General features: G+C 39.3%; 2 protein-coding genes across 2 annotated transcripts; both read right to left on the reverse strand.

The window, feature by feature from the left end:
- Positions 1-1319: 1319 nt before the first annotated feature.
- LOC106716292 (thialysine N-epsilon-acetyltransferase) lies at positions 1320-3202 on the reverse strand. The gene is made up of 4 exons (XM_014509784.2): positions 2743-3202; positions 2144-2195; positions 1715-1926; positions 1320-1576 (listed from the first exon to the last, which is right to left on the reverse strand). Exons 1-4 carry the CDS (start codon positions 2824-2826, stop codon positions 1409-1411), a joined length of 516 nt encoding a protein of 171 aa, XP_014365270.1. The 5' UTR covers positions 2827-3202; the 3' UTR covers positions 1320-1408.
- Positions 3203-4679: 1477 nt separating this feature from the next.
- On the reverse strand, positions 4680-7869 carry LOC106716284 (zinc finger protein 729). The gene is made up of 9 exons (XM_014509772.2): positions 7127-7869; positions 6921-7052; positions 6411-6637; positions 6208-6327; positions 5644-5744; positions 5227-5543; positions 5036-5157; positions 4855-4932; positions 4680-4757 (listed from the first exon to the last, which is right to left on the reverse strand). Exons 1-9 carry the CDS (start codon positions 7699-7701, stop codon positions 4687-4689), a joined length of 1743 nt encoding a protein of 580 aa, XP_014365258.1. The 5' UTR covers positions 7702-7869; the 3' UTR covers positions 4680-4686.
- Positions 7870-11441: the final 3572 nt, after the last annotated feature.

Consider the following 11441-nt stretch of genomic DNA (forward strand, 5'->3'; position numbering starts at 1 on the left):
GCTCACTATACGTCCCCACCGAGGGGCTCGGAGCCTACCCCAAATTAGGGGTTACTAGGCCATAGTCAACCACACAGGCCCAGAGCGGGTTGACTTCACACATATAATTGAATTTTTTCTCAGATATGTGCAGGCAGCATCACTATGGTTTCCTTCACCGTAAGAATGTCGGATAAATGTATATTACATATATACATTTATCCGACACTCACGATACACTATATCACACAATCGAAAAACACATTGGTACATGGCGGGATACGAACCCAGGACCTGCAGATTGCAAGTCAAGTGCCACGAGCCACCGACGACTAATAATGATATCTTTTTCTAATGTAGATTTGGTGTATTTCATACTTAACACATTCACTGTTTACAAAATAAAAAAGGTAACAGCTGGGAGCCAAAACTTTTTACGGTGAATTTTATTATTTAATAATGTTTTTATTTTTAAGTTTTAATATTTAAAAGCCTCCGTTTGTCAACACGTATTTTAACTGATTGCAGCACAGTAAAAATACATACATTGAAGGCTAAAGGACACCGATATTCAATGCCTTAATAAATTAAAAACGAATACAAACTGTTTTTAGAAAAAAAAATATTTGTAAATGTTTTTTTTTCATATTATTTACACTTCTGTTTCCGCATCCGCTTCCGTTTCCGTTTCTGCTAAAAAAATTTTTTGACATCTGTTTCCGTTTCTGGTTCCGCTAAGACACTTCCGTTGCATCACTAATACAAACCTTCCTTAAGAATCACTCTATCTATTAAAAAAAACCGCGTCAAAATCCGTTGCGTAGTTTTAAAGATCTAAGCATACATACGGACATACAGTGAAAGCGACTTTGTTTTATACTATGTATTGATTAGACTATTTATTGCACGATTAACCAAAAACATTAAATACAATTCTTTCTTGTTTGTAACACCTCAAATTTTGGTTTGATGTTTTACTTTGTGTAGTTTTGAATAATGAAGAAGGAATAGACAGAAACTATTTTATTTATATTGTAATTAAAAAAAAATCAGGTATTTTTCGATTGCAAGTTCTAAAAGAATAACCATCCAAAATCGAAAAGATTCATAACCGATTTTCTCAACCCATCTCTAGTGAATCGTCAAATTAATTGTTAAACTAATGATCCCCAGACACACTATAGGTAAATATCACGGCTTCACTCGTACTTCGGTCCTACTTCAGGGTGAGTGAATCAACAGGCTATATTCGCAGTCACGTCGCGCTGGACATTTCGCATACATTATTAAAAAAATCTCTGTATTGTATAAAGATATAATTTCATATAAAATTACCTCGTTGAACTTTTAGACACAATGAAAAGCACAACTTAAGCTAACTTAACAGGTAAGCACCACATTTTTAAGTACAGTAAGAGCGGCGTTATCACTATGTGTGGAGTAGCGCGGCGCGGCGCAGTTGTTCCGTATCCAGGCGATAGTAGCGCCAGTCGGCGTCGCTCAGGTCCACGGCCCCGCGCGCCTCATAGAACGCGCGCGCCGGGTTCCAGCTCAGCACGTGCAGCTCCAGCCGCGCACAGCCAAGAGACACCGCCTCCTGATACACGCGGGATACCTTCATTACGAGCAACTCAACCAGTTAAGGATATGTTGATGATTAAATAAACGTTTTCATAAACGTACGTAATTGATAATGTCACATGCATAATAGGATTAAAGACAGAAGATTGATTACCGCAGCGATAGCACCGAAGAGTCGCCGGCCGAAGCCCCGACGGCGCCAGCGCTCGCGAACGTAGAGGTCCTCCAGCATGAGGCCGCGGCCCACGCAGGTGGAGTAGGTGCGGTAGTACAGCGCGTAGCCCGCCAGCACTGGCGGCTCACTCCGCACCTCCAGCACTTTGCACCCGAACGCCGCCGGGGAGTCGAACCCGTCTCGCACTAGGTCTGCATTACGTTAACCTTATCACTTATTTGGTAGACATGCCCAGTTTAAGATAATACTAGTTGTCCGACTTTTTAAAGTTATAAGTTGGAACGACACAAAAAGGTAAAATAACTAACAAAAAATAATATAAACATTGATAGACATATATTTCTTTTATATATAAAGGTGTTTTGCGACAGTATTATCATCGTGTAACCGGTTGTGTGAATTTGTTACCTGCAGCGTTCAGTCGCGCGTCATCGGTCAATTTCTCATAAACTGCCAGTTCCTAATGTAAAAAATTTAATATTAATTATTCACCATAAATTTAAAATCAAAGAATTAATATAATTATTTTTACATCAGTTTGCCGCTCCTAAGCTAGCCACATAGTCCTACGTCTTTAATTGTATTTAGAATTGAATTTAAAAAAATATATTTATATCATATCTACGCCCATATTTTGTTAGTGACATCTCTGTACTTGTGGGTAGTATTTATATTTATTTCTGGAATATATAAATCAGAAAATTTACAAGGGTGGATATTTTTACAAAAAATCTTACTTGTTGCTGTTGTTTGAAGGTATCTCCGGAACGGCTCAACGGATCTTGATGAAATTTGGCACAGTTTTAGAACATAGTCTGGAAGAAGACATAAGCTCCTTTATATGTTTCCTTTAATTCACGAGCGAGCAAAAGCTAGCATAAAAATTTTACCGGTCTATGTTATTCAGTGACAATGTTACTATTCAATGCAAACATTTCAAGTTCTACCTAAACGTTTCGACTTCGACAAAACACAAACTTCAAGGTTTCCATAATAATTTTAGGTACCTTTATCATCTTGTCTACCTCCAGCATGTCCTCTCTCTCGGCGTCCCGGATTACCACCTCCGAGGCTGCGGTCACAACTTCCATTTGTCCACTAACACTTCACTTCCCCACACAATATAAAAAATTTTGAACAGTTGCTAAGCAAACCGCTTTGGCCGTTTGAAGGCCTTTAGGATTTTTAATTAATGCAAATAACTTTATTTTTAAACGGTTGCCGCTGTTATTTTGAACATGTTGTGTCCCGGTGGCGCGGCGGTCGACGACTGTCTAGATTATCATTATCACGTCACTGCATTCGTCCTTACCCTGACCGCGGCTATCTCGCGCCGTTTACAAAAATTGCGATCGCGTATTTATAGCTTTGTCGTGCCTGCGAAAGGAGCGCAGGTTTGATTCAATTATTTTTACAAGATATTATAAAAGCTAACCTGTTTTTCAAGGAGCAAGCGAAGATAAAATATTTCAAATAGCAGTTACCTGTGGGAATGCGTTCTCGTGGAATTAAAAAAAATCTAGTATGAAACATATATACCTAATATGTTACCCGAAGACAATGTAGCTTCCAAAACATTTCATATCGGTTCAGTAGTTTCGGACGATGTAGAGTTGTAGTAGAGTAGACGAAGATTACGGTATTTTTGTTCAATCGTATAATTCACTACAATCAAGTACACATTTAAAATGAAACAAACTTTCTGTATATCCGTATATTACTTAACAATGTACATAGAGTTTAAAACAAGATAGCATTTATACATATGTAATAAAGTGTACATCGCGTACACAACACACGTACAAAAATATAATTCTCAATGTAGATCTTTACAATACAAACTAACATACGCACTAACTATATACAATATTGCAAATTTAATGTCCACGGTCTGAGCACCGCAGACATCGCTACACTGCAACTGCACACCTTGCTGCACTGCAGTTGCAGTCTTGCTGCACCTACAGTCGTGCTGCACTTACAGATATGCTGCATATGCAGTCATGCCGCACATACAGTCATGCTGCACTTACAGTCATGCCGCACATACAATCATGCTGCACCTACAGTCATGCTGCACCTGCAGTCATGCTGCACTTACAGTCATGTTGCACCTACAGTTATGCTGCACTTACAGTCATGCTGCACCTACAGTTATGCTGCACTTACAGTCATGTTGCACCTACAGTTATGCTGCACTTACAGTCATGCTGCAGTACATATTGCTGCCACGCGACTGGACTATCAGCTTTCACTATTACTAGCCTAGTTATTGAATAATGTCCTATCTGCCACATTGTTAGTTTTTCATAAGATTAACTGTGGTTTGTATTAAATGCCATTTAATACATATTTACAAATCAATCGATATCTGTAACTAGAAGATATAATGATGACAGTTAAATGATACGGCCTGGACCATGTTCACTGTCATTTTCTAAAGTTTTTTTGTAGTTGTTATATGTTTTATAAAATAAAAAAAGAATGATAAATAAAATTACAGTCTTTCATCATTCTAAAAAAGGTTTAAAATAAATAAATATGTATAAAATGATTTCATTGAGACTAAAGTATAAATAAATTGGTATATTTGGAGAGAAAACACATTATTTCATCAAAATAATAATAACTATGAGTTGGATATCGAAGACAAGTAAAATATTGGAAGAAATTTGCAGACTTTTATATGCCTCTACCCTCTGGGGCGTTTCCTAGAGTGCAGTTTGTGTGAGGTAGTGTGACGCGGCGGTGGCGAGGCGCGGCAGGAGCCGGCAGGGCGCGGCAGGAGCCGGCAGGGCGCGGCAGGAGCCGGCAGGGCGCGGCAGGAGCTGGCAGAGCGCGGCAGGAGCCGGCAGGGCGCGGCAGGAGCCGGCAGGGCGCGGCAGGAGCCGGCAGGGCGCGGCAGGAGCCGGCAGGGCGCGGCAGGAGCCGGCAAGGCGCGGCAAAAGGCGTCAGTGGAAGGCGCGCGGCGCGAATTGCGTGCCCCAAGCGGACACGGAGGCGGAGACGGAGCCCGCAGACGCTGCTCACATGTTACAGAACATTTGTTATAGTTAATTTGGTTGTAATGTACTCGCGGAGGTCCAAAGGTGAATGTATGTATGATGTAGTGCACTCACTGAGCTGCGCGAGGAGTTTCTGCGCGACGGGCGGCGAGGCGCGCGACTCGGGACTCTGCTCCTCTTTGGAGTCGGGTTCTGCAAGGTGAAGTAGCAGTTACCGCGGGTGTCGGGCAGTGTGGGGCGAGTGTGGGGGAGTGTGGGGGGGGGGGGGTCGTGGCGAGGCGAGGGGTGTACGCACCGTGCGAGCGGCGCGCGGCGGCCTGCGCCTTGAGCAGCTTGCTCATGGTGTTGCGCGGTGTGGGCGGAGGGCGCTCGAGGGCGCGGCCGTGCGCCATGGTGCAGTGGCGCTCCAGCATGTACCTGCGCAGGAGCAGACATTAGTCCCGGGCAGCGGGCGGGGAGACAAACAGAGCGGAGGCGGAGACTGACTTCCTGTCGAAGCGCTCGTGGCAGAAGTTGCAGCGGAAGATGCGGGTGCGCGGGGCGGCGGGGGGAGGACAGCCGGCGGCGGAGTCGTGGGACTTGCTGTGGGCCACGAGGTTGTATCGCTCGGAGAAGCGCTTGCCGCAGACGGAGCACTCGTGGCGCTTCTCGCCGCTGTGGATGCGCTTGTGACGCTTGAGATGCGAGCGCGTCATGAGCGCGAGACCGCACACGTCACACGCGTGAGACTTCACGCCCGAGTGTGACAACTTGTGCATCTTGAACGACGAAGTGTGTATGAAGGACTTGCCGCACAGGTCGCACTGCACACACATACACACAAACATGACCGCACACAATGTTATTGATTATCTAAGAATCTTTTATCAAACATAAATATTTAAATATTTCACAGTTTGTTACCTGATAGTTGAGTTTCCCGGTGTGTATGTTGTTGTGTCTCTGCAACGCACCCTTTGAGGGGAACAGTTTATTGCACTCTTCACATTTCCAATCACTTATACCTGAATAAAAGTACAATGTGTAAGTCATTTATATTACATATTAAAATATTTTTCACAATAATAAGTATATCTGGTCGAGACAAAAATGACTTAAAATAAAAAAGAATGTCAAAAACTTTGATTTTAGTACTGTACTACAATTGTCTGATGATATGATAATGAGAGATCAAATAGAAGACAAAATGAAGATATAAGAATGATGACAAATGTTATTTTATTTTTTCCAAATTGTATGAGTGTATAATTCTATTCAAATATCTTGATAGCTCAAGATGACAGCACAATGCGCTGTACCCTTCCCTCACATCCCGTTACATCTTACTACACCTAACACTGTATTCTAAACAACGACTCGCAAGTATTTAAGCACCACTGAGATATCTGAAAACTAGTGTAATATATTTGTGTACAGGAGTTGTAGTGTAATCTGACAGTAGACATTGATTCAGAATACTTGATTAACCTTTGTGTAGTGCAACGTGTATATCGCAGGCGCGCTTGTGCTTATAGTGTGCGCCGCACACCTCGCAGATGTACGGCGGCTTGGAGTCCTCATGCTTCAGCTTGTGCTGCTCCAGCCTCACTGCACACACAACACACAAACTTACAGCAGCTTAGTAAATATGTCACATTCAAGTACATACACAAATGTTACATAATACTCACACAAGGAGGTATATTTAGCATCACATCTATCACAAGGGTGCAACACCTTTTCCTCCCGTTTTTTTCTTCTCTTTGGGCCCGTACTTGACTGCAGTTTGTTTCTCCGATGCTTGCCATTGCTCAATGTTTCCGGCTCATAGTTCCCGCTGTCATCATCATCATCGTCAAGAAATTCATTCTTTTTAATTTTTAAAATTGACTCCAATGTGTCATTCGAATTCTGAAAACTATAAATTGAATCACAAAGTTAATTTAATGGCATAGTAGTATTTGATAATTTTATTGGAAATGTAAATTTTGGCAAAATGTAAAAAAGCACTGTAAAAAAGCATTAAAAAAGCACACAAATATTTTGAAATTTATGAGTTTTCTTATTGAATATGTAAATTGATTACAAAATTTAAAATCACCCTCTTGATATAATGTTAATGGTAAGTGATTACCGTATTCATTCCTTTTTTTATATAAATTTGTAAATTAAATATTAAATGGTGTAAAATGTTTTATTACTCATCAAGTATGTCTTCTTTTTTGACATCCTTTATCTCTGCATCTTCTGTACCGTGAGAAGTCAACATATGGGCCTGAAACGCATCTGTCCCACCACTGGGGCTAACAAGCCCACATATGTTACACTCCCAACTGTAAATAAGTGAGAAACTATTCCATTAGAGATTATTTCTTTCTATATGTAAAAACAAAACAATGTAAATTACCTGTCTTTATTTACTTTGTGTCTCTTTCTGCGTTTAACTTCAGCACTAGATTTCTTTTTTCTCTTGTCAACTTTACGCTGTCGCTTGTGTTTAGTGAGAGCTAAAGGCTCATCCTCGGAATCGTTATCTGTTTTACATAAGTCATCGTACACACTCTCAAACACTTCGTTTTTCACTGTACATAAGTTGGAAGACGACGTTCGACAATCGAACAACGGATTTTTATTTATTATAGCTTCAAAAGTGTCTTTTAGCTTTTTATACTCCTTTTCAGCGCGTTCAAGCTCATTTACAAGATCGTAACAAGTCTTACACACATATTTGGAATAATTTTCGCAACTGGTTAAAGTGGCTTGAGATAGATTGCACAGAAATTCGTAAAGAGTTACGTTGGACACCACCGTTTTCGTACTGTGTATCTCGAAACCATCAGCACTACGGTCCGCGCACACTAAACAATCGACAGGTTCTCGTTTAACTGGTACCTCAACTTCTTGTTTTATGAAATCATTCCTCTTTGAATTCTCTTCATCATTTACACTACTACCGGAGTTCAATGCACTTAGTTCGGCCATGTTTATCCCCAAACTTTATTATTGCTTTACTAGCAAATTCAAAAAGGAGTACATGATGAAATGTAAAACACTCATAACTGCGATGAAAGAAATTAAAAAGTTAAATAGTTTTCTTGGTTAAAGAAAAAAATACACAAAAAGATGCAACAGCACAAATGACACATTCAACAATTGACGTTTCTCTGTTCTCTATAGACGGGCAGAATATTTATGACACTACAGATAATTAATAGTTTTAGCAGTATGTACACGGAGTGACTATAGTGTTTTTATTTTATTTTATCGTGATAATAATATTGTTTTGATATATGTTACTATGGGTGATACCATCATACATAAATTTGATTATTATTACGCAGAAGCACATTATTTTTTCAATTATTTCATACGTTTCTGCGAAACCGTTGATGGCGCAGTGGTTAAGCGCTTGACTTGCAATTGGCAGATCTTCTTTCTTTCCCCACTTAGCAATCTTGATACACTAATATCGTAATGGCTTAAAATACAGATTGCAATGGGCGGTGTATTAATTAGTTAGGCAAGTAGCGTCGATTTCATGACACGCTTACTATTAAATTGTTTGTATTTTCTCTCATTTTTCTTTGTTTTGGTACGTAAAAACATTTTTTTGGAACCAAAATGCTGTCATATATTTTCTTACTATATTTATCGTATCCTTTAATTTTAAAATTATAAGATAGTGTGTTATGCATGTAATACAAGTAACTAATGTTAACATTTTATAGAAATTGAATTCGAAACAATATTGTAAGTTCCTTACCTCCTCAATTAACTGAGTATAATAAAAAAAAGAAACAAATCAGTACAATAAAATACTGTCGACGGTGTAACAGTCACGCCAGTGATAATCATTGACCATCCATCCCCATTCGCCCCTATTCCAACGGTAAGTGACCTGCGTCCACCCCCGGTCACCCTCCGTTGGCGCGCAGCGGAGCGGACAGTTACCATCAGTTACAGCCGGGCCTCTGACGGTAACACACACCATCGTGGGACCATCCGATTACGACCGTGACTGTGTACGCTCGTAACCTTTAATTTAAAAAAAGTTTATAATTGTTTGTCTGCAGTTTTTAAGTGAATATATGTGTTGTGGATTTTACGCAATGTTTTTCTTGTAGGTGAGTTGTAAGAACAGGTGCTTAAAATTACAAGTAAGCGATAAGAGATATCTGTTTACCCCTTATTTTTAAAGTAAGACAGATAAAATTTAATTTTTGAAGTGAATGTAAAATGTTTGATTTAGTTATCATCAAAAGAAGGGTTACATATGTATTATATCAAAAGTTTGTGAAGGCGGAAAATGTTTGGGTGTACATTTACCCTGAAATTTTTATACTCGACAGATAGTTATAGACCTACGTAAAACTAGTAGTTCCTGTACCTACCAGAATTGTTTTTATACATCGTTATGTAAGATGAATAAAAACTTTAAATTGTTTATGAGCACGTTACAATATTATTTTTTTGCGCATTCTGGCACATTGTCTGACCAATGGCCAGTGGCTACTCGCTGACCGTAACGTCTTCGTTTTCGTTATTACTTTAAAAAGTATCGTTGATATCTTCAATACTCGTATATAAATATATATAATCTAATTAGTAATGTACAACATATACTTAAACGCCCGCATAACCTAGTTAAAGTGCGTATCAGGTTGTATATATCGAAAACTTTTATCGTAACAAGCAGATGTCTATGTTACCAATTTAGCCTAAACTGTAGAACTGTGGTCACAAAAAAAAACAAACAACGCGCATGTAAAAAAACAACACACAAGCAGCATAGTATATTAAATTTATTATTAAAGCGATAATATTTGGCGGTAAAATTGTCACCTCGTAGGTTGGGTTCGATAAAATGGAAAAAATTGTCGCTTTCTTAATATCCAGTTCTGGTCGATACAAGGGAAACGACAATAACCTCTACATCTTTATATTTAGGCATTTGAGACTAAGTTCCAAAATAATTCCAGTTAGAAAAAGTACTTTAGGGTAAATTACAAGAATTCGTGACAAGTTAAATTCTAAGCTAATCTGTCTGTTGTGTCCGTCAGTTGTCTAATTTTTGGCGCCGAAAACGCCTTCAAACAAAATTGTGTGGAAAAGCTAAACAGTTTCTAAATACGATTTGCAATTAAGCGGTTCCTCGGAGGAATGGATTTGAATTAACTATTTTTGGCGTTTTATTAAAAGCGGATTTAACTTTAGGCTTTGTATTTCTTAGTCATAAAAACGTTCGCTGTTTATCCTGTTCAATTTGTGATAGTAATTTGTTTTACGAAAAAGAAGTAGTTTTTTAAACCTGTTGGACCTATAAGATCAAAGCAACAAAAATTAAGCTAGAGCGGAAGAAAATCATTAAACATTTAATATTATAGGTAAGGTTAATAGCTTATATCTTAAAAAAAGGTTGTGTTTTACATTCAAGTTAATTTGTCAAGGATATATTTAACTTAGACCTATTATAAACTGGCAAAATTCATGATCGATATGTAACATAATACATGGAAACGGCACAAGACGACATCGTAATCATTTATATATGTAGAGCATATCTTAGCTTCTAGCTATCTTACCCTTGTGAGCTGCTTACAGCGAAATTATCGAGTAAATTACCTACTACTAAACAATATCAGAAAGTTATGTAGTCGCTTAGTTAAAAGTTTACGAGTGCTTTTAGTAGTTATTCTCCTTTCCTGTTACTGCTACGCGGAAAACATTTTTGGTATTTATTATATTTGGTCTGACTTGTTTTATTTATTGTCATGTATTATGTCGTTTTTTGTCATTGTATTTCATGTTATAAAACATTTCTGTTAAGAAGTGTAACGTAGGTACTGGTTACCGTGTTAGAGTAAACAATATGTAATTACAGACAATTATTGTGTATTGTCGATATATTGTCGGTCAGTGATCGAGTGCATCGTATCAGGGTCATGGCCACATAGCTGTCGCGTGCTGCGTGTTTCGAGCTGTCAGCTGTCAACGTGTTATGATGACTTGATCAACAGTACAGCGGCATAATATAGTTTATTCCAACTCGACACTGAAAGTTTGTAAATAAACAAACTGCAGTTACTATAAAAGATGGTTATGGGTGAAATTTAGAACGTAATACACTGTCTTTTAACTCTGCAGCAGAGAATTATGTAAATGTAAACAAAATATTTATCTTTTTTCTACACTATACGAGATCACAGCGTTACATAGATTATAATAATAGTGAAAGATAAACAGTAATTTACTTAATGCGTTATGAATCAAAAATGAAACAGTGAAAGCGGGCGGGTGTAGGAAGTGCAACCTGTTTGTCCCCCTTGACAGGGGACAGGGTAGGGCCGCGGGGGGTTGCCGCGACACACTCCAGTGCCTTCCTCCCTCTAGCGGGTCGCTGACGTCACGGATCGCAGACTGCTCTTTTAGGCGCCAAGAATTGCCCATTCATCTTTTACAAGGGAATTATTTACTTATATGGTCATCTTGCCTTAAAATCATAATTTCGCTATAAAAATGGCAGTATGAAACAATAACGTCTAGAAACGTATCTCGCAAGACGCAGTGACGGCGGCGGCACGGCGCAGGCGCGGCGTGACCGGCGCCGCCGCCACTCGCTCGGAACCACTGTTATACACACATACACACAGAGCAGTGCCACAAGGAGATGTAATACATGCAATACTGCCGGCGTCGTGCAAATCGAACAGGTGGTGTTAGGT

This window comes from Papilio machaon, chromosome 3, assembly GCF_912999745.1.
Source record: "Papilio machaon chromosome 3, ilPapMach1.1, whole genome shotgun sequence".
Taxonomy (NCBI): domain Eukaryota; kingdom Metazoa; phylum Arthropoda; class Insecta; order Lepidoptera; family Papilionidae; genus Papilio; species Papilio machaon.

What these genes read in the sequence shown, in the direction of transcription:
- LOC106716292 (XM_014509784.2), bottom strand. Translation starts at nt 2,826, where the DNA reads ATGGAAGTTGTGACCGCAGCCTCGGAGGTGGTAATCCGGGACGCCGAG. An exon ending in CGCGCGACTGAACGCTGCAG is followed by an intron (nt 1,927 to 2,143) that starts GTAACAAATTCA and finishes AACGTAATGCAG; the next exon opens with ACCTAGTGCGAGACGGGTTC. An exon ending in TCTTCGGTGCTATCGCTGCG is followed by an intron (nt 1,577 to 1,714) that starts GTAATCAATCTT and finishes CGCGTGTATCAG; the next exon opens with GAGGCGGTGTCTCTTGGCTG.
- LOC106716284 (XM_014509772.2), bottom strand. Translation starts at nt 7,701, where the DNA reads ATGGCCGAACTAAGTGCATTGAACTCCGGTAGTAGTGTAAATGATGAA. An exon ending in TGCTAAATATACCTCCTTGT is followed by an intron (nt 6,328 to 6,410) that starts GTGAGTATTATG and finishes TTGTGTGTGCAG; the next exon opens with TGAGGCTGGAGCAGCACAAG. An exon ending in CACGAGCGCTTCGACAGGAA is followed by an intron (nt 5,158 to 5,226) that starts GTCAGTCTCCGC and finishes GCTCCTGCGCAG; the next exon opens with GTACATGCTGGAGCGCCACT.